This window comes from Helicoverpa armigera, chromosome 13, assembly GCF_030705265.1.
Source record: "Helicoverpa armigera isolate CAAS_96S chromosome 13, ASM3070526v1, whole genome shotgun sequence".
Classification (NCBI taxonomy): domain Eukaryota; kingdom Metazoa; phylum Arthropoda; class Insecta; order Lepidoptera; family Noctuidae; genus Helicoverpa; species Helicoverpa armigera.
This window is the reverse complement of record NC_087132.1, coordinates 1152706-1176310: the sequence shown is the minus strand read 5'-3', so window position 1 is coordinate 1176310 and position 23605 is coordinate 1152706. Positions and strand designations below refer to the sequence as shown.

Genomic DNA, 23605 nt, shown 5'->3' with positions numbered 1-23605 from the left:
GGGTTGCCAGTAACGACCTCTCATGTTACCCTGAAGCCTTCAATTGACTCGGAATAATATACAGAACTTCATATTGAAAGAACTCTTTTCTGGGAACGACTTTGACGTTTAATCTGGGTATGTGATCGAAAAAGTGGGTAATTTATGTATGCCGCAGGGTAGTGCAAGATGGCCGACTGCTGCAAAGTTAAGTAAAGGTTACAATGTGATTGTCGTGTGGAGATCGAGATCGGGTTTGTTTAAAATAATAAGCTACTCTTTTCGATGCCAAGTTAGAAGTCTTATGACCTCTAAAGATGCCGTTTCTTTTTGTCCTATATTATTATGAGATCTATATTTTTCAGTCTATCAATGAAAGTAAACTGTCACATTGATAAACCCCACCTACATTATTGTAAAATAACTTCATCTTGTTTCATTGTTCACTTCTAGTACTGATCCCTAATTATCAAACCAATCTCACACCTGCACAAAAAAAAATCTACTCAAAATTTTACCAAAAATAAATGTTAATATAATTCATTGTGGAGGTTTGCAAATAGCTTCCAACTCATAAGGTAGCTTGGCACGGATGTATAACCTACGATTTATATGAAGGTGACAGGTGCCACTGATTATGGCAATTCTACCAACTGATTGTTAACGTACGGATTTACTGAGGATATTTTCCTCTTTGATAAAATGTTGCGTTGTTCGAGCCTTATTATTGTGTGGTAGTGATCTTGATAGAGGTCATTATGATATGTGGATCGGTATATTATATCCAGTTGAACAAGATCTACGCTTTTCGTATCTGTAACATGTGAGATAGAGTATCAGTTAGCCTGAGTATTCTAAATTACCCGGCTGTATCACACAATGTGACTACTTTTACTATTTCTTTGAATTAAGGCAAGGCCAATCCTATATACTATTACACGTATGTGCAAACGTTACTCACAAATGATCAGGAATTTATCGGCCAAAACGTTTCCATCAACAAAATTGTTTTCCGGTTTTGTTAAGACCATTTGAAAGTTACTGGTTCTACAAACCCGTTACAAGCCAGTACATAAACATCAACTCAAACGATACACTAAGAACCATCGCAATTAAATAATGACTCCGTTCCATAAATCAAACATTTTTCCAACATCACCACAGCCCAATAAATACTCAGTTGGAACGTGTCATAAAATGTGCACTGCTATGAATGGAGTCAATTTGTGGTGGTCGCACACCAACCACAATCATTACCAAAGTACTTCAGTCGCCGTCATCACGTTTAAAATTGATGGTTCCGTGTGTATACAGTGAGGGGCAAATTATTTGAGGCGGTCATCAAAATTATGAAATGCTTAAAATCTGTCAATAACAAATTATCACTGAATAGCTGCTCTGGCTAAGCAGTCTGTTAATGTCAAATTATAAGAGATATTTTGAAATCACCACCGTAATATACAAGTAGAAAATTTATGCCTACCGGCAGCAAGAATACTCATCAACAGAACGGTGGTCAATACCGACCTTCGGGCCGCAAGCGTTACTATCAGTACTATATGCAGCCTTTACATTGGTTAGATAATTAAAAATTAGTAAGATATGTACATATATTAAAATAACTAACATTAAAATCTTCATTACATTTCATTATCTCATCACCCAAAATGAAACAACAAAATTAATTCCAACTATCCCAAATTATTAGCACTGAAGTTTACAAGTTTACAATATGGATTTTTGGTTCGATTCGCCCTTAATTACTTGGCCTGTTTGAAAAACTACTTAGTGAGCGCAGGAGCGAACTTTGTGCCGCATCTGGCGAGACTGAAAACAGACTCCGCTGTACAAAAGAAAAGTCTGGTCTGAGTGACTAAAAGGGATCAAATTTTAAGCAAAGTGGTAATTTTCGTGTCTGGGATTAAGTGCATGCATGAATATTGAAGGATATTTTTATGGTGATTTGGATTTAAGTAACTAAAATAGCGTTATAAATTTCAGAGTTGAATATATACAAGCTACATATATACAAAATACAGGTAAAAGTCGACACTTGTATGTTGTGTGGCAAAAGCATATACATTTTAAATAATAAAAAATATAGTTTGTCAATTTACGCATCAACGCTTCAACCATTTTTTTTAATAAAAAACTATTTTCCAACATAGGACCAAACAAAAAAAAAAGTCCCCAAAAAAACTAACGCGACAAAATATCGAAAAAAAGATGGCCACGATATGGTAAAATTTAAAAATTTCACGTCGGACCAGTTTAGGCATTTTTGTAATAAATTGAAAGGCTTTGATTGATGACTTGCGCGGACGGTGTGTTTACTGTATACAGAATAAAGCCAATAAAATGTATACAAACTATGTATATGTATACATTGCACATTGTGTGATTGACATTTACATATTGGCCGAAGATATTTTAGTATACGTTTACCGTGGTTTCTGAGATAGTGGTGATTTATTGGTTTCTGAGGCTTTCATGCGGAGAGGAAACTGATTTTCTTTGTACAGCAATAAATATGCTGTTTAGTTTATGGAAATTGTGAATAATATGATCTGGGGTTGGATTTTCTTTGTAATGGTTTAAGTGAAAATAAATAAATGTATTGTGATTTTAAATGTCTTTTGCTAATTTTAGGCCTGCTTTGACTGAATGGCTTTTACGAGTATTATGTTTTCAACTTAAAAATTAGAAGAGTTTTTTAATGTAATTCCTTTTCAGCTGATTTGGAAGGGCTAGTTTAGTATTCTGGTATATTTTATAGATTGAAAACTGAGGAAGAACACAGAATATTACCTAATACTAAATAATAGTTTTAAAAATATACACATGTTTATTTTGCCTACAAACAATGTTCCTATAAAAACAGTAGCGTCGCATAAGCCAGCGCTATATCAAGTCACTTTTTAATTAAAAGATAATATCCTAGAAAGATTTAGCTATTAAGTTTCAACTATATTTTAATGAGGACTTAAAAAAACTAATTTATTCTTTATTGTATTCAAGTTACGCTGTCTGGGTTTACGTGACGTCAATATGTCCGTAAAACTAGACATTTTGTAGATTGACTGACTTGGGAGGTATTGTGAAGGTTTTAGGTAACTGTAATGAATTGTAATTTTAAGGTTTTTGTGTGAGTGATGTAATTTTTTTGAATGAAATGGTTCCAACTGTTTTGTTTATTGAATGAGACAAAGTAATCCGATGATAAAAATATTTTTCTTGTCAAATAATGTAAGCTAAAAATCAGGGCAAAATAATATAAGCCAAGTTTTAAATATCCCGATTAAGTTACCAAACCAAAAAATATGTATAGTAGTTAAAATACATATTTGAAAACTGAGTTATTGCACTATGATTATCAATAAATAGACATTCAACTCCCAAAAATTAATCGTTTCATAAACCACACATACACACATCAATATCATTATCATGTAACACTATAACTATACGATTAGGAACATCAAAACTTATGTTATCAAAACTTTAATATATTTAGGTAGGTTGACGATACACTATCATACCTGATAAGGGGGATTTGTAAAGGCTCAATATCGGCTCTGACATCAGACCGCTCGGCTCTGAAAAGCAATTGTTTATTATGTTTTATATTGAAAACTGTATTTTTTTGCTGAAAAACCGACTACGGTGGAATGTTTGCAGAAGATTTTTGTGTTTGGTTAAGATCACTCTTTATATTTTTAAGACGAAAATATCAAATGAATCAAGTAAGAAATTTCGATTGTCACATAAAACAGAGCTAAAATTTATACCTAAGAAGATAAACTAAAACAATTAAATGAATTTCCCTGACAAAACAAGACTTTCAAAACCAAAATAATTATCATCAAACCACAGCTTTAACATCTTATTTCTCTTAAACAAACAAAGGCTGTATTAGAAACTTAGAAGTCTAGCTTTGTCGTCGAAGGAAACTTAAAGCAGTTCAGCCCTACAGATGTAAAGGATTAAACGAGCGTAGAGGCGCGTGGTCTACGCCGTAGCCGCTACGGCGTAGCAAGGTTAGTGTACGTCTACGAATCTACGTGCCTCAATGCCGTAGAGGTGTATTTAATACATTTATTGGGTATTTGTTACATGATATCTTGCTTGCTTACTTGTAGCAAAGTTCTCGACATAGTAACCAAAATTCCTCTAATATTCAAGGAAACAAAATATTTTCAAGGACAACCTACTATCAGCATTTTTTTTCAGATTTTATTGAGTGTTTCCATTGCTGTAAATCATGTTCATTTTGCAGTAAAAAAAATTTCAAAATTAAAAATAAAAAAAAAAACATTTTCAAAATAAAACTCAAAATTCCAAAGCACAGTGGACACGTTCCACTATTTTAACAAAAAAAAAGTTTCCACATAAAAATATTTACCAAACACAATCCTGAAATTACAGACATTCTTTCACCGTAGTCGGTTAAGCACACAATATCGGCTTTTGCCATGAATTTTTTACACGTTAGCACTTATTGCGTTATCGTCGTACAAAATGTTCGATTCTTATCTCACGAGAGGTTTTGTATGAATATGAACATGATATTATCATATCAGTATTTATAACGTAGTACTTATAAAAACGCTGTTTCATACACGAATGGGTTTTAGTATGTTTTTTTGATGATAAGAGCTGCAACATTGTTGGCTTACTGTTTTAATTCTACAACGAAACCCCAATGTTTTTGATCGAGGTGGCAAATTGTGGATTGACGATTCAAATTAGTTCTTCTAGATTACTGGTTATTTACCACAAACATTTAGAATTTAAACAAACTTCAATTTACTGAACAAGAATTTACTTAAAAAATACATTATGATGTCACAACTTCAAAGTCACTTTATTTATACCACTTCAATCACTCTCGTCAATAATGTCACCCATACATGTTTGATAAATCCTCATCTACTATTCGTATTAAAAAGCCTACCTGCAAGATTGAACTCTATTCGGTAATCTATTTGACCCTCTAAATAAGTTTTCGTAAAGACGGGTCCCAGCTAGATCGCTTTGTCGAGCCAAATACGGTACATTTCTTCGATTCTATCAAGGTCCCTAGAGTCCTTATTTAAAGGAAATTCCTCGTATAAGGAATAATATATTATAGATCACTTGTACATATTAATGGTGATTTTAATTTGCAGATTTTTTTTGTTTTGATATATTTTTTATTGCGTAGTTTATTTTATGAGTCAGTACTTGGTATCAAATTTTGATTTCAATAAAAATTTAGAATTCACTTATTATTAATCTTAAACGCAAATTAAATCATCCACAAATAATGTTAAAAAATTGTCACTGATACCTAACTCACACACAAAATTAACACACTAAAACACAATATCAAACAAAACACAAAAAAGTCAGTCACACCAATATTGAGTCTATAATCAATCTCAATTTACACCACAAACCAAATGATTCACTGTTCAGCCAATAAAACACTTTTTCCACCAAACCACTGTGCGATAACGAAATAAAACTTCAAAAATATTTTTCCATCGTTTGGCTGCAATAATAACACTTATTCTAGCCCCTGACTTGGTCTAGTCTGCCAAGAAACTCGGCACAAATTATTACATGATGCATCCGTAACATTTAAATATCTTTATCTTAATAGAAATCTTATTATAAAAGTGTTCGAAAACATTCACTTGGGCGATAACGTTTGTTTTGTTATTAAGTTTTCATTATTGCACAGTGGTTTTATTGAGCTATTTTTCTGATAGAACGTCGTCGTATTAAGGTTAATGTTTTATGAGTATGATTTGAGAGTTTGTTTTTGCACTTGTTTATTTTGTTGTTTGTTTTCTTCTTTACTTTCATAAACATTCACTCTACTCACACTGATATTCAATTAATAAATTCACACATACCGAATCATTTTTGGAATTCATAGTTACTCAAAACAAAATGGTCACTTTTACCGACATTACCAGCTTTAACCGTCTTATTCTTCAGTTATAGTTAATTCACAAAAATAATAACTCCATTTATAAACAGTTTCGCAGCGATAGTAAGTAAAGTCCCTAATTAATTTTCAGGTCAAATATAGTTAGTACAGTCATAAATCTGGAAGCAACTTTGAAGTCGGTAGGCTAAACTGAGATAGAGAGAGGTTCGTCATGGAATTTATTTTCTTACAAAATATCTTTGTGGTTTCTGTAGTTTTTGAAGACTTCAGTACATTTTCAAAAGCTTCTATACTATTGCAAAATGAAATAATAATAATTTGTGTTCTACTAGGACCAAATTTTGACATCCATCTTTCTACATAGTACTATTTTTTTTTAATAATAATAAAGACCAAATGGAATAAAAAATGCAGTCTTCTAGCAAAAGAAATGACCGCCAAGTCTAAAATCTCAACACGCTAGTCTTATTTTTAATATTTCCCTAACGTCTCAGCTTACTCTAAAAAGCTTTTAAGCCTTTCAGCACATTTCCCTTTCACTTAAACTATATTTCGTTATTTTCAGTTACTTTCAGCTCATCAGCGTTTCAGTGTTTTGTTTTATAATTATGTTTGTTTAAACTGTCAGTCAACGACCCACAGTGCGACGTAATTTGTTTGTGTTTCATGTTATGAGTCACGAGCCAGACAATGTCACAGCTTTTATCATTGTTCATACATACAACCGGATTTTTTCAGCCAACGTGTAAATAATTCTGTGCCTATCTCCACCTATCCCCGAAACTTACCTCCACAGATTAGAGACATCGAGGTAATTATGATTGATATATTTATAAAATCGACTAATTTAACTTCGACTATGTCTTTACTAACTAGCGCGTCTAACTCGAAAGCTTGGCTATTTTAAGAGATTTTTAAATTCTATATTTAGAGGCGTGAAGGCAATGAAATATTAAACTTTGTACTGGCGATAAGTATCGTTAGCGCTACTACTATTATATCACTTTTTAGAATTAAAAATGGCACTAAAAAGACACGATTTATAATCGATTTTGTTACACAGCAATAACCGCCGCTGAACGTCAACACACAAAACACAACTTTTCTTTATTTATTTTTAAATAATTTTTTAAAATTTTATTTTATTAATATTGAAACATCAACGTGGAAATGAATACATCAAAATGCGAACTAAATACACCAAACGGGTTTAGCTTGTCTTGGGTATTATCATAAGTGTGCGTTCATATTGGCTTGTTATTATTGTTGTTTACGCGCGTGGCTTCTGCGAGCCTGAGCGGCGGGCGTGTGCGCGGCCGTGGCTGGCTCTGGACTGACTCCACGACCAACCGTGACGTCACGGAGACGAGCGACACCACAGCGCATGCGCCCAACGCACACATACACACAGTCACGCACGTGTCTCACTGACTGCATGTGCCGATCACGCACACATCACTACAAACTTCAAACTTTATATATTTTGAAAGAGTTATTTATTTTCTAAGTATATTTTAGAGACCAATGACTGTGTTTCGGATGGCACGTTAAACTGTAGGTCCCGGCTGTCATTGAACATCCTCGGCAGTCGTTACGGGTAGTCAGAAGCCAGTAAGTCTGATACCAGTCTAACCAAGTGGTATCGGGTTGCCCGGGTTACTGGGTTGAGGAGGTCAGATAGGCAGTCGCTTCTTGTAAAGCACTGGTACTCAGATGAATCTGGTTGGACTGGAAGCCGACCCCTACATAGTTAGGAAAAAGGCGCAGAGGATGATTTATTTTGAAAGAGATTCATTGATAAGGGATTTTGATATAAATGTTTTCGATCTAGGGCTTTTCACTATCAAAGTCAAAGTCAAAGTCAAAGTCAAATCATTTATTTCACTTAGGCTTTCACAAGCACTTATGAACGTCAAAAAAATATAAATAAAGTTGATTCTAGTTGCCCATTCCAAAAGTAGCTTCCTATGGAGAAGAACGGGCAAGAAACTCCATGGTTACTCTTTTTTTAAAATAATAGGTATTACAGTTTGTATGTATTGATACATACTATAATAACATGCGAAGATCATGTAGAATCACAATAGACAAAGAATATGAGAATAAATAATAATAAAAAAAGGTTAAAATGCTACATGGTGTTCACATTTACAAATCAGTTTATATTTTTGTACAAAGTTACAAACAAACAATCAAAAAAATAACACAATCTTACTAGCGGGTGTAATTTTATTGATACTGTCAGTGCGTCCTATGGAGCAGGACCAGCATGTTTCCAAGCATTTTTATCTTGAATATAATCTTCTAATTTATAATAAGCGTTTTTACAAAGTGTGGCTTTTATATGAGTTTTAAACCGCATGTCATTTAGTTCCAGAATGTTGTCTGGTATTTTATTATAACATTTGACACAATATCCCATGAAAGATGTATGTACTTTAGATAGTCTAAACTGCGGGATGGCTATTTTATTTTTATTTCGAGTGTTATAATTATGTCTATCACATATTTTATCAAACAAATGTAGGTTTTTCCTAACATACATGATATTTTCATATATAAATTGGCAAGGCACGGTCATAATATTAATGTTTTTAAACAGTTCCCTAAGAGATTCACGACCACGTAAGTTGTACATTACATGTTGTTGTCTTAGCGAATCCTAAATTAAAATTTGCAAAAAGAGTGTGGTATCATTATACCCACCCAAAACAAAAATGTGAAAGGCTGCCAAGTTCGATAATACTTGGCAAGTTTTAATAGAAAATTAAATACTTGATTCATTGCGTTTAGTAGGTTTATAACAAGGTGTGTGAAAACTTGCCAAGTAACATTATTAAAAAGTAACTATTTTTAACTGAGGTATATGTATGGAACTTGGTACTTATTCAGATCTCACTTCTTTTATAGGCGAAGGATTTCCATATTATCGAACTTGGCAGCCTTTCACATTTTTTTTTTGGGTGGGATTTCATTTATTTTTGTAAGGTTGTTTATTTTATTTTTTTCTTATGATTAAGTTAGTTAAGGAAATGTCTCATTTATACTATCTTTCAGATTTTTGAATATGCACTATGCTTCTTACAAAGAAATGAACTAGATTAACTAAATGGACTAGATTTACCAACTGACTGACATGACATGTTATCATATATTATGTTCGTGGATCAAAGTTACACATTCGTTATTTTCGAAAGTGATTCACACTTAGCCGTTTTCAGATTTTTACTTTGACTAAATACAAACCTTTGTAACGAATTTCAGATCGGTACGACCATTCGAAGATATATTATATAAATATAGATAAATTTAGTTCGTTTTAGTTCCTTAGGGGTATAAATTTACACTGAGTATTTTACACCTTCATTATTTTGAAACCGACTCACACTTGGCCATTTTCAGATTTTTTCCTTTACCTTGACATAAAGACCTACCTCCATGCCAAATTTCAAGTCAATACGACCATTGGAAGTGGTCTAGGTTTTTGATGAGTGAGTGAGTCAGTGAGTGTATAGTAAAAATCGCGATTTTCTGACGTCAATATCTCAAAACCTACAATAGGTATGTTAATGAAATTTTGTATTTTAGTTAAGTGGAGGGGTCTCAACAGATACTAGAAATTTGATTTGCGTAAATAAAATAGATTTTATAGGGGGGTCGAATTTGGCCCGAAATGGTTCATGTAATATAACCCACGGCCGGTGTGTCGCTTTTTTTGCTCGAACTTGGCGGACACACTGCCGTGTGTCTAGATTTATACTATACACACAGTCACGTGTCTCACTGATGGTGCGTTCTTACGTAAACTTAGTTATATGCAAGTTTGGTTGAAGTTAGACTTATATAGCGTGTAGACAAAAGCCGAAAGTTATGTTTATTAGTTTAATTAACTTATTTTATTAGTGTTTATGTGACTGACGGGATGAAGTGAAGAGCGTTGCGATAGAATTTTGTGGGTTTAATTTTTTCTGACTCACTTCAACTAGAGTGTGGGTCACCAATTTTTTTGACACAATTTGAACTGTTTATGACAACTCTTTTGGGAACTATTGCAATCCAAAAAATAATAATACTCTTCGTATTCTATTTACATACACTTCAACATACAAATATGTGAGTAAATTAAATGAACTGACCTGTCTATTCTGTTACATTCTAAGATAGTCACATTTCCTATACTAACAATATTATCCAAAACACTATCCGTCCTAAAACTAATCTCTCAAAAAGGCCACTTTAGCCGAAAAAAAGGAAAATTCGCGTAGAGACACATCCTTCCCAGACCTTGACCCTTGGAAATAGAGCCTCTCACGTAGAGTCGTTACAAAGGGCATTATTAACTACCCGAGTAACACATCTCTGTGTAGTAGAGTCGGCTCTATGTAGAGACCAATAAAGTGGTGTGTTTTGTTTTGGGATTTAGTGTTTGGTTAACTGATAGAAAGTTGTTAGTATTGTTAATGTTATAAAATTGATAAACCTGTTATTGCTACTACAACTTTTTTAACCGTCTTACCAAAACAGGGATGTCAATTTAATTTTTTGTATTTTTTTTATTCAGTTACGTTACCAAATGAAATAGGCAAGAATTTTTTTTTTCTCAATAAGTACCCTAGTCAAATAGAAAAACATTTACTTGTCAAATCATCAAATATTTCATTCATTTTCATATTATTCTCTTTTCCAGAAAAATTGCTAGCAAACAAAAATAAATAATTTCAGTTCATTCACTCACAATAAATAATTTATATACCAATAAACGACACAAAACCAATAACACTTCGCATCTTTTAAAAGATACAAAAATATAAAAATAAAAATATCAAACACGTAGTTGTCTGTCTAACAAAACGGTTCATAAAATGTCTACAGCTGCTACGCTGCTACGAAGCTACGCGGCTACGAAGCTACGCCGCTACAAACGCGTAGCACGTTGCTACGATACAGTTGAATGAACTCTTCTCTGCTGTAAATTATTATTGATGGTTTAAAAAGCCTTTTTATTGTTTTTGTCGGTAGCTGTTTGTGATATGTTTAACTATTATTTTGTTGTCTGTGTCTTGAATTGTTTGTTACTTGAACGGAATTGCCAAATCAATAATAAAATTTTGATTATAAGAAAAACATGGAAATTGTGTGTGAAAAGCTGATACATAGGGCAGGATAAACGAATCCTTTCAATTACTTTAAAATCATAATAAATATAGCTATGATGGTATATCGGGTAGACCAAAGTTGTAATGAATAAGAAATATCCTCAAGATGCTTTTTATTATTAAACTTTAAAACAGTATCTTTATTATTTCAATAATACATATTGTAAAATACAAAATAGTTTGACGAACCTTTATATAAATAGACTAGTTATATTTTTCGATACAAATAAATTAGCCAGTCATTGCGGAAGAAACATGACTGACCTTGAACCTCATAACTACTTTTTAAGTATACCACCACTCATTGAGTCTATTTTTATACAATCTATTTTTAATTCCTTAAATATTACTCCATTTTTCATAATAATTTCTTTTTTCAAAAATGACTTTAAAAAATTAACCTTATAACACATCAAATTAAAACAATTTGTCTGTAAAATAGATTTATATAGTTCATTTAAAAATAGCAACTACATTTTACGGAAATAAAATTAAATTTGTCTGTCATAAATAATCCAGTATTCAAGTAAAAGAAAATAGTTCACTGTAACAAAATAATCTTAGACCAATACCAATACTTTACTAACTCAAACATATGTAGACCTACATAAAAAAAAAACCTAGGCAGATAATATTGACTATCCTTGTACACCGTTATCAAATTACTTTTGCGGCATGTAGTCCATCCTTCGCGCTTCCAGTAAGAACACACTGCAAACTTTTAGTCGGCCAATAGTTTGTATTCTCATAAATCAGTGTGAAGATTAATGGTAATACCACATCACAAAGATCAAGTATTTAGACTGTCATTGAACATCTTTAGCAGTCGATATGTGTAATCAGAAGCCAGTAAGTCAGACACCAGTCTTACCGAGAGGTATTGGGTTGCCCGGGTAATAGGTTGAAGAGTTGAGATAGGCATTCCCTCCTTGTAAAATACTGGTACTCAGCTGTAACTGGTAAGACTGGAAGCCGAACCCAACACAGTTGGAAAGGCTCGGGAGATGAGGTATTTATATAGCCTCCATCAGACCGACTGAAAACTTTTATTGGAAGCAAGATTGATATGAACAAATAGTTTAAAAAACACGCTTTTTTTAATGACGTTTCTTAGCTAGTCATGTATTGTCATCAGAACTCAGAGCGTCAGCAAAATTTCGTTCTAATCGAAGACCGGGAAGTGGATCAAATGAAGATTGCAAGAGTTTGTTACAAGTGAAACTAATATAAGCGTGTTAAAAAACTATATACTATGAGGCAACTGTCGGCCCACATTTTAGTCGGCAGTTTGCGCGTATTCTAAGACTAGATCAATTGAAGGCCATTTGATGTAATTTAGCTTGTACACTCGTTGCGAACAATGAAGGAAAAGGATTTCTTACGTCCTGACCTAAATTGAAATCTAACCGAGCCTTTTGTTGGTTGCGTTATCAATAGCTAGTGCGGTAGATTGTTGTTTTTTGTGTGTAGAAATATCATATTATATCTACACAGTAAGGTCTAAGTAGCTTAGAAGTAAAGTAAATGTCAGATTAGCCAATCAAAATCAGCCAAAACAAATGACAAGCTTAATAATTAATTATGACAAAACTTGATTTTAAATATGAAACCCACTAGCTGTTTTGCCACAGTTTCACTGACGACCCAGGAGAGCTTATTTCAATATCCAGATAAAATATTTTTTTACTTTCCAACAGGGAAAAAACCGGATTAATAATTTTCGAGCATTTAGGGTGCAAACAAACATACATAATAGCATGGATATGCTTTACACATGTATGTGGTAGACTCAATAGATTACTTTTATACTCATTATGAAATAGCCCTAATCACCCCTTTCACTACAGTGATAGTGAAAGTTCCCAAGATATTGAATTTCTCATACCACTTGAACCTACCACAGATTTACAGTTTACCATGTCCTATCCTATTTACCAAGTCCTAGCTACACAGCTAAACATCAGCCAAGCCAGAGGGGTGAGCAAAGATCATAGCAGGTCGCAGATCGGGTCGGCGCAATCAAGCGACCGTCAATCAACCAGCCTTACTTAATTACCGCATCACGTGTGGGCAGTCGTACTTATACCAATGTGCACGTGTGTATCACCCCTTACACTACATCTCATGTATTTATAGGGTAAACTTACATCTGTGTGCGTGGAACGCTTGCTTACATTTGAAACACAACTAGGCGTTATTCCAATGTGTGTGTTGAACATTTTCCTTGTGCATAAATGTGTGGGTGAGAATGACAAATGTGTGGGTGAGTCAATTACGAGATTTTGTAGATGTGTGCGTGATACAGATACAGAAAGTCAGGGATAGTAGGCAGAGATTGTCAATTTGTTTATGTATGAGTGTGTTGACAGTGTTTTGATTAATTTCAAGGCCTTCTGGTTTGATTGATCAAATCATTTGGAGGATTGGAGTGATAAGAAACTTGATGATGTTTGAGTTGTGGATGCTGGTTGATTGGAGATACACTGTTTGTGTTTACTTGTGGCTATGTCACAATATATAATCATGATTGTTTTAGGTGATATTGAATCGTGTATCTATTTAAACTTACAGATCCGTGTCTCAGATAGCATATCTCACAACACCTATTTTGTATCTATACCTGATGAAATTTTATATAAAATGAACTATATTTGATTCCATCAATAATAACCTATTTCATCAATAAATAGCTATTTAATTTTCATATTTTAGGGGCATCTCATATATTCAAAACTTCAGTTTTACCCAAAATACATTTCTCAGCACCATCATCTACCCCGGTAAACAAACTCTTGTTTCTGATTATATTGTTTGAGGGTGACAATGACGTCACAATGTCGTCATAACTGTTACGAAGGTCGATGGTATTTGTGGAGGTGACAGAGGAACGAAAGATGAGCGGAGATGCCATATGGTTAATCAAATCAAGGATCATGTTTTTGAAGTAGGCTGAAAACAGCACTTTTCAAACGTTAGAATAACGCCTACACTTCACCACTTCCTATGTATGTGTTATTACTGGAAAGAAGAAGTGAGGCAACAAACTCCTCAGAAGGCAGGTTAGGCGCGTACTAGGTAGAAGTAAGTAGAAGTACGGTGATCATCACCACAACGATTAGATATGAGTGAACCAACGAGGCGTGCGTTTGGGTTCTTTAAGATATCTGTCAAAGAAAGTTTTTGTGAAGTGTTTGATCTGTCTGTGTGTGTAAGTTAGAAAAATGGGCGGGTTCCAAAGAAGGCGTATAAGGACGGAGACAGTAACGTTCTTCGTCCACCGAACACCTGAATTTTGTCAACGCTACTTTCTTAGGAGATTTTCCGTTGTGACATCTCCGCTAGTCATTTAGTTCTCCATGGTTGAGGTAAAGGGTATTTGTTTAATGAGGTCGGATTAACGAAGAAATTTTGTAATTTTGTTCAAATATTTGTCGATTACACGAGGTTATTGTAGTGTTATTAAATCGGTGTTGTTTTGGGTGATTTTGATTGTTTAATTTTTGTGTTCAAATATTTTGTTGATGGTTTAATTTTAGGTGTTAAGTAAATATTGTAAGTACACTCAAATTAATAGTATGATTAATAATGGATGATTAAATTTATGTTGTTTTGTAACGACGATGGAATATACATTTTTTCAAATTGACGCATAAAATTGCATTTTATAATTCTGAAGAGGCTCTTATTGTAAACATTTTCAGGTATTGCTATAAGTATCTATACTAATATTATAAAGCTGAAGAGTTTGTTTGTTTGTTTGAACGCGCTAATCTCAGGAATTACAGGTCCGATTTGAACAATTAATAATAATTTATTTAGATAGCCCATTTATCGAAGAAGGTTATAGGCTACTTTTTATCCGGGTTCGTGCAGAGGTTCCCACGGGATGCGGGTGAAACCGCTGACAGAAGCTAGTAATATTCTAAAAATAGTTCACCCAAAACAGTGACATAATACATTCTAAGCACTTCTGGTAAATATTAACCTTTTCCAATATACTCAGTGTACCGAGAGCTGTCTCGTAAATTACACCCAATCAGCAAATAGATTATATTGCCGACGGGCCGATAGTAAAGAGTCACAGACTCAAGTACTAAACATCGGTCCCGAGATGAGATGTAAAACTGAGACATACGTAGGCACTTTAAGAAATTGGCTCCTGATATTCTCTCACACATTATGACGTTATGTTTCGTCCAAAATGTGAATAAATGGTTTAAACCACTCAAATTTCCTAAAGAACTCTGTACACTACATAAAATAATATGATCTTAGAAATACGTAAGCAATTGACCCATTTCATACCTGTGGAACTGTAGCAGCGTAGCAGCGTAGCATCGTAGCTGCACTACGAACCGTAGGTGGCTACGACGTAGCATTACAAGTGTACAGGATGTTATTTTAATCTAAATGAGCTTGCAATATAGAATTTAAATATTTTATGGTGTATAAAGATAGTTTAAAATCTCACTGACAGTAGAAAAGATAGAGAAGAGAGATTAGCTGGCATTTATCAAATGTAGATTTTTTAAAGTATCATACGAACTTATTGAAAATATTGTATTTTTAACTTTTTGACCAACTATATTAAAATATAATTGTTTAAATTATTCCACTGCTTTACACATACTTTACACACCATGTATACAAAAATATGAATTCCCACTTTTTAAAAGTGGAAAATCTCGAATTTCTATTTTAAAAAGTTTCAACAGTCTCTTAAAATATATTCAGAGACATTATAGTATTTTGGATATTAGCCAGATTTGGTTGTGACGTTAATTTTCATTTGTCTGACCTGATCGACCTCTGTTCGTATTATTTTTTGGCAAAAAAACTTACTATTAAGATGTTTACGCCAGACTTGACACTTATATTAAGAGTCATGTTTCAAGGATTCTGCTGTATTTAGTTAAGGATATTAAGTAATAAAGAAAAAAAGTATTCTGTACGTATTTTATTTGCTGGCAACAAAGTAAAGCTTTTTTGTAGAATCGCCATCAATATAATTCCTACAATATTTTTTTCGTATGCCCAAAACTGATTGGTTTTTGTCCCAATTTTTGTCGAAATTAACCTGAGTCAAAGGAATGCCAATTATCAATTGGTATTCGTCTACATTCGTCCAACGTTTTTCCTACACGTAACGTAAATTGTATTTGTGGTAAATTGGCATTGAAAAAAGAAGAAAATCTTGTGTACCCAAAGAAGGACTCACATTTATCCTAGACTCCCAAAAATTTTTTAAGTAGGCGGCATGTTCGCCGTTTACAACTGGACTAAAATCATTCACGGGTTTATTTTTTTCTAGCTTTTACCTAATTTCAAGATATTTTAACAAGTACAAAGCATCATAACTACCTTCCACCCCTCACATGACTGCTGCAATTTTTCCTATCAGCCAACAGCCGAAGTAACCCCCCATATCAGCCGTATGCGAGTCAGCCGTCACCAATTATGCGTTGCAATATTTCAACCGTTATTGTCATGCTCGGTTTCTAGTTATACCGGCTTAGATTTCAAGACGAAGACCACCCCTAAAAACTGCCAAAGATGTTCAAATGACTCCTACCAATTATACCTAAAATAAAATGTGTAGGTATCTGTCTGTCTCAAAACATCATTAAAACATACTTCTAGCTCTTCAGCCTCATATCAAAATCTTTTCATATCTACGTAGTATTATCAGCGTAATTACCCAGAACCCTCACATGCAATTTTCTGTATCAGCCACATATCAGCCGTATGCGAGTCAGCCGTCACCAATTATGCGTTGCAATATTTCAACTGTTATTGCCATGCGTGGCTTCTAGCTATGCCGGCTTAGATCTCGATTAGACTAACCTACTTTCAGCCGGTTGCATAATTACTCCCGATAATAACTGCTTCAATCGTATATTGTGATTTAATATCAGTTATTGTTGTTTAGGTTTGCAAGTTAAATAAGTTTTGATACAGAAGAAAAATAAAATGTTGAAAATCATGTTTGTTTATTTATACTTTTTTGCTGTTCATTTGTAATAGAGAATTTCTCAGAAGGCTATATCCTATTTATATATTTCTTGTAGATTTCAGTTTCTGGAATAAAAAAAATATATTCTTCGCCTACGATACGTCCCACGTATTGAACAAAAACCTATATGCTGATGTTTTTTGATCAAACAATTTTTTTTATAATTCAAAAAAATATTTTTTACTACACCAAAATATGTCAAGACCAAACCCCCTTAGGCAAGTAAAAACGAAAGTATAAAATAATTACTTACTTAACCTATTTTACAAAAGCGGTTTCACACACCCACTGGGCACCAGTTTTCGTCCAATCGAGCAGAAAACGCGCCTTCATTTTTTTAACTTTTATTTCTCTTTAAGCCCACTCTGGTTGTTCTTTGAACCGGCTTATTCGTTCGTTAACGTACCCGTCAATTTTGCAACCTCCTGTGTAACGGCTGTGAATTTCAAGGTTAAGGGAAAATGAGCTTTATGGTAAAGGAATAGAGGTTATGGTAAGTTGAGCGGTGGGACTCAAGCGTGGCGGATTTTTTGTAATATTTTTCTGGAAGATTTTGTTTTTTGCTGATATGATAGAACGCTGATAGTGTAATCTCAAGGTATAGTATCAGTAGTGCTATAATTATAAAGCTATTAATCTAAACCTTCATATATTTATTTATCTTCTCTATAAAAGTCCATGACCATAGATACTCTTTAAACTAGTTACATTCAAATAATTACCAAAAATACATTCAACAATTCTAACATTACCATTCATTGCCGAATAACATAACATACTTTACACCTAGCACGTGACTTACTCCTCAAATCACGCACCACCCCAATACCCAATACCAAAATAGGCTCCTCTTGGAAGCCTCAAGGCAACTTAAAAGCACCTGCAAGTTGAAGCTATAGCATCGAATAGCTGCTGGCTAAGTTTTGACTCTTATGTCATTTATGGTTAAGAACTTTGAACTAGCTGTTATAACTTGTGCGTTGTTCAACAATTTAATGCTTTTCGACTGCACGTGGGAAGCATCTTAGTAATACTGTATAGGATTCTAACAACCTAGTTATAATATAGACTAAACCACGTTTCTCATAATTCACCTTCAAGTTAAATTATCACATCTCTGATGTAAAAAAACAGTGATAAAAAAAAGGAAATAACGGCCATAACAAAATTTTCATCATTTACCATCTGTACACAAAAATCAATTACGTATTGAGTAATCGCAGAAACCAATTAATTTACCAAAAACATACCAATAAATCCTAAACAAACTTCGCGCGATCCAACCCTTCAATACCTGACCTTAATAAACTCATAATACATAAAACAAGCTCCTATTTAAAAACACATTAAATCAAAACCCCACGGGGTTCCCAATTTAATATAACCATAACAAAAGGGGTGAGAAATTTATAGTACAAAATTTTATACTTGAGGATACTGCCTTTTTCCTGCCATCCTTGATAAATATTACAAGTGTCCTTTCGTACGGAACCATAATTAAATTTTATGTGCCAGCCCTTCACAATACAACCACTTATTGTAATTGCGATGTTCAAATTATTAATGATGGTAGCCCTGTAATGTGTCACTTGTAATTATAAATTTTCGTTTTTGGTAATTATTTGAATGGGTGTAATTTTGTTTTATTGTAGAAGGATTATTCATTTGGAGTCTTTGAACTTTGGAGATAAAGGATCAAAAGTATTTATTTCATATAAAAAAATAATAGAATAAATTAAAAATAGGATTTTTTTTTCATAATATATAGATAAGATTTAAAAATATAGCATTCATTTTGCCAAGTGTATTCATAATTCCGGTATCCAACACGGCTTTTCATTAAACTACCAATAAATCTCTTATCAACCTCATACGACCGTCTAAAACAATTTACAACGACATCATACTAAAAATCTTTACACGAATACCTCTTGTAATGAGGGCAGTCAAAACCATACCGAGTACAGTCACAAACAACGGTGAAACACGAAACTGCAGCAAAACGAACAAAAGTGTGTCCGCGACAAATTTTTCACTTGGCGTCATAACACCGTTTGCGTGTGACTGTACAAATAAAAGTGTATGAAAGCCGAAACTTGAAAAGCGTTGCAACGGGCACGCGAGGAAAAAACGATAAAGCTATTTCTCTGGATTGTGTTACATTGATGTATGTATGTACTTGTGTTTTGTTATTTTTACGACCGTTTCTAACCGCAATAATTTTTATTCTGTATGGGAGTGAGGGAGATGGATTGAGTTTATCAGTTACTTGTCAGCGGCCATTGACTTACTCTCTCGCTCGTTCTAGTATTCCCGCGTAAGTATGTGTGAGTTTTATATCTGTGCAGTTGCGGTGTAATATTTTAGGATTCTGTTCATAAAAAAATTTTTTACTTAAAGTTTTTTTTATAAATGGCCTAACAATTAAATATAAGAAAAAGCATAACAAAACAATATACTAACTTCGAATAAAAAAGACGGGATATACTGACTACACAATAAAACACACATAAAAATCAAAGTTTAACAATAAATAAGGGGCAAGTCACGTCACCTTAGGATTACGGCGGGTCGCATACTGAGTAATAAAAAAAGCACGAATCACGCTGTCACACACGTGACAAGTGATGTGTTAAACTAGAGCTATTGTTAAGAAAGTAAGCTTTTGTCTCATCTTTAAGAAAAAACTTGTGCTTAAGTAGAGGATTTGCTGCTCTTTTCAACTTTTCTTTGGTAGTCCTAACTTTTGTTTGTAATTATTTTTTTTACTAGTTAAACTGGCATTGATCTAAATAAATGCTAAATAGAACCATTCAATAGATTACAAGGACTAACCCCTAGAGTGTATAAAATTGAACGGATATTATTTATCCGGTAACTTTTAAAAAGGAACATTATTTCATGAAAAAACAAGTGTTCCAAATTTTATATCCAGTAATAACAATCGTTTTAAAAACCTCTTCATTTTTGATTCCGTTAATAATTCTCAACTTCCGAGTGTTGCCTTTATCTTCAACCCTTAGTTGAATCGTACAACATTTTTGTATTAACCAAGTAGGTACATTGGACCCCTAGGCGAAGAATCACCCCATTTCACGGTGGGGTCACAGAGAACCCCAGTTTATCTCTTCGAAGGTGGCAAGAGAAATGTAAAAGGTGGATGGGGATCCATTACTTGCATACCCTAATATAATCTTTCAGCTTGCTCTAAATTGGCATTTCCCTTTATTTTCCCTCGTATTTTCCGTTAATTTAGTACGTGAACTGTTTTTGTGATCGAAAAGAAAATCGGAAATATTTTTTGATGAATAATGCATTGATCGAATACCTTTCTTCAAGGTCTAAACTATTATTTGATCCGTACACAAAAAATGCAATAACACAGAAATACTTTTATTAGACCACAACAAACACATCAGCAATAAATAACTCAAAAACCATCAGAAACAATTTCACAAATAAATTTTCACTTTCCAAGCCCCATTTAGCGCTGTCAATACCTAAACACCACGACAATATCGATACATCATTTGAGAAACAATAGTGGTGTGCTCACTAAACGATAGTGCGGCACACAGTTGGAACACCCCGGAACTGTGATAAGTAACTGTTCCTCTCGGCTGACTTTTACAACTTGAAGAGATACATGGGTGCACTCACTTACTTTCACCTTCGGATCGATAGGGGATGTTTGATTTTGTGTTTTATTAGTGTTGAAGGATGTCAAAGCAAAATGAAAGTAATTATTTTCTTAATTTAAATAAATGTTTAGACAGTTTGTACCTACAGCTAAATACAAACATTTAATAGCTCAAGATTCAAAATCAGAATAATTTATTATTTTGTCCTTTTTTTAGGATTTATTACTAAATCATTATATTTATAGATTAGTATTCATTAAGTCACTATCAGTTTTTGAAATTGGGCTTACAAAATAAACCCACTTTCCGCATTAACTGGACATTTCATAGCGACGCTAAACAATAAAAACTGTTTTGTCTACGTCTGTCAGTTGCGAAACAAAAACACGATCTTGGCTAGTCTCGAGCCAATTACAGTACTTGTCAAAGATTTTCCAAACAAAACGCCGTCGTTCCAATCCTTATCGTCCTTCAATATTCTGCTACAAAGATGCTGGAAAAGGAAGACGGTAAGTCTTCTTACACGTTTCTAATCGTCTATAAATCATTACCGACCTTTGTGCATGCCCGTGTGCTTATCCTTAAGCACGGTGAGCTCGTAAATCTTGCCGAACTCCTCGAACATGGGCCGGAGGTCGTCCTCCTCCAGATGTCGCGGTATCTGGCCTATGAACAGTTTGACGGCGTCCTTGCCGGCGCCCGGCGGCGCGCCCGTGCGCTCCGCCGGCGTCAGCGGCGACGCGCGCTTGTTCTCGCTCGCGCCGTGCACCGGCGTCGACGGCGCCGTGCCGATGCTCGACTCCCGGCTGTGAGGCACGCTCACCATGCTCACATTCTGCATATTGTAACCCAACAGCATCGGGTTCACACTACGCATATTCGCTCCCACAAGCATTGTTTATCACAGTTAACAGACTTTAATGAACACAAATTTTTAATCACAGTGCTTTGTACTTCAGTTGACTTAATCTATAAATTCGGTTTGCAAGTTTTTTTAAAGCTCACTCGTGTTTACTTTCGTTTTTCGCGGAGGGCGAGTGTTTAGGAGGTGGGGCTGGCTTGTGTGAGTGTGCGTCAGAGCTGCGTCTGTGTGCGTTACGTCTCTTCTCACAGTCACCCCGTAATGCGTAATATTATTGATCGGTATAGTAACAGTAGTAGGCAGTACAGCCGTCCCCCCGTTTTTCTCACTGACGCGGATTTATTTCTGTTTTTTATGAGTGATATTTTTTGTTCTATTTATTATTTTATAAATATTAATATTTAACAGTTATTTTACTAATATTGCACATTGATTTAATTAATAAATACACCTTAATATATAACATTTACTTATATTAATTAATGAATTAATAATTATAATTAACAATGAGAAAAATTTGGCACGATGCTAAATCTACACATTAATTTTTGAGCGATAATTATCCTAGCACAATTTTCCGAAAAGTTTTTAAATATTTCCTTTAATTTAGAATGTTATTACTGAGTTTTTCCACACGTGAAAAAAGTATATAATGTTAGTGTTTACGTAGCGAGAGCGCGTCACACGGGGCTCTGTTTACAAACAAACCGCGGTCCGACACACAGTATATTTTTTATATATTTTTATTTTATTTTATCCCGCCGTTTACCTCTGATTGTTCACACGCAATTTGTCACAGTACACACGAAAATGTCAACAAGAAAAACTGTTCATTTTTTACTGGTACACTTATCACTAAATTATTATCTAACTTAACTTAGCACTTGACGACGATTAACCATGACTTGACGCACAAACGAAAAGCACAAAACACGAACTAAATGAGACAACAAATTTGCCGTGTTCCCGTCTATATGCCTACATGTCCACTAACCTAAAATTCCCTCCGAGGTCCCCTCATAGCTGCCATGGGGAGTCTCGAGTCTTGATACAATCCTCCCTTTCACTCACCCTCAGATCGCGAGTAAATTCGCTTTGTGTGAATAGGTTGATTATTTGAAATTTCTTGTTTCGCTATTCCGGTGGTGTTTATGTGTACAGGTTTCTTGTTTTGTTATTTGTGGACAGTTTTTGTGAATTAAATTTTGTGATTTTTTTTTAATATTTAAAATTGTATATTTTATGGAATAAAATTCTAAGGTATCTACAAATGTTATTTATTTAAATGTGTATTTTTATTATTATAGTTATATATACCTACATTACAGTAACATTATAATTCGATTGCATATTTTTTTTTAACCTAAAATCGCTTTATAAAAATGTAAATAGAATATGTATTAAGTTTATTATTTTTGCGACTTTTTTGCGGTTTAATATAATTGTGATGCAAATAAATATTGTTTTCTTTCTATGATTTGAATTTTTATAATACTCGGCGTTTCAGGTGTGGTATGACTTGTATTTTATTGCGTTAATTTTATAATTCTGTAAAATTGAAAAAAAATGTTCCATAAATATCCAGATTTACCTCTAAAATTAAAAATAAATCACATTCCACGACAAAAATGGCCAACAAAGAGAGCAATGCATCATTATTAATAAACACAGCTTAAACCCACATCAGGAGTGTTCGAAAAAAAACCTTTTGCCCTGAATAATTTAGCCAACCGACGCTTAGTAGTAGGTCGTAAAACGCAATGGCAAATTCGGTAAAAGGTCTTCAATGTTTGGTCGAGCTATAATTCAAGCCCCAAAAATAGCGAAGGGGATAACCGCTCCCTCCCGCCGCCTCACCCCTCGCCCCTCCCGTCCCAGCCTCCGATGATCTTTGCACGCAACTCCTAATGGCTGTTTAGAAAAATACATAAAAAGGAAACCCTCCTTGAGTTATCTGGATTTTTTTTAATTTATGAACCGTGGAGTGAAATTTATATGGTAATATTGAGACTTAAT

General features: G+C 33.9%; 1 protein-coding gene across 5 annotated transcripts in view; it reads right to left on the bottom strand.

Moving 5' to 3' along the window:
• The window catches only part of Bru3 (bruno 3), a 559287-nt gene extending 536543 nt beyond the window's left edge, over positions 1-22744 (bottom strand). For 3 of the 5 annotated variants that reach the window (XM_049840303.2, XM_049840304.2, XM_049840305.2), the window contains exon 1: positions 21283-22744. In XM_049840303.2, the coding sequence (XP_049696260.1) occupies positions 21283-21622 (340 nt within the window). In that variant the 5' untranslated portion in view covers positions 21623-22744. Of the gene's footprint in view, positions 1-3518; positions 3576-6705; positions 7252-21282 lie in introns of those variants that run through there. The other 2 variants (XM_049840306.2, XM_049840302.2) reach the window with 2 other exon arrangements.
• Between the last annotated feature and the right edge of the window lie 861 nt (positions 22745-23605).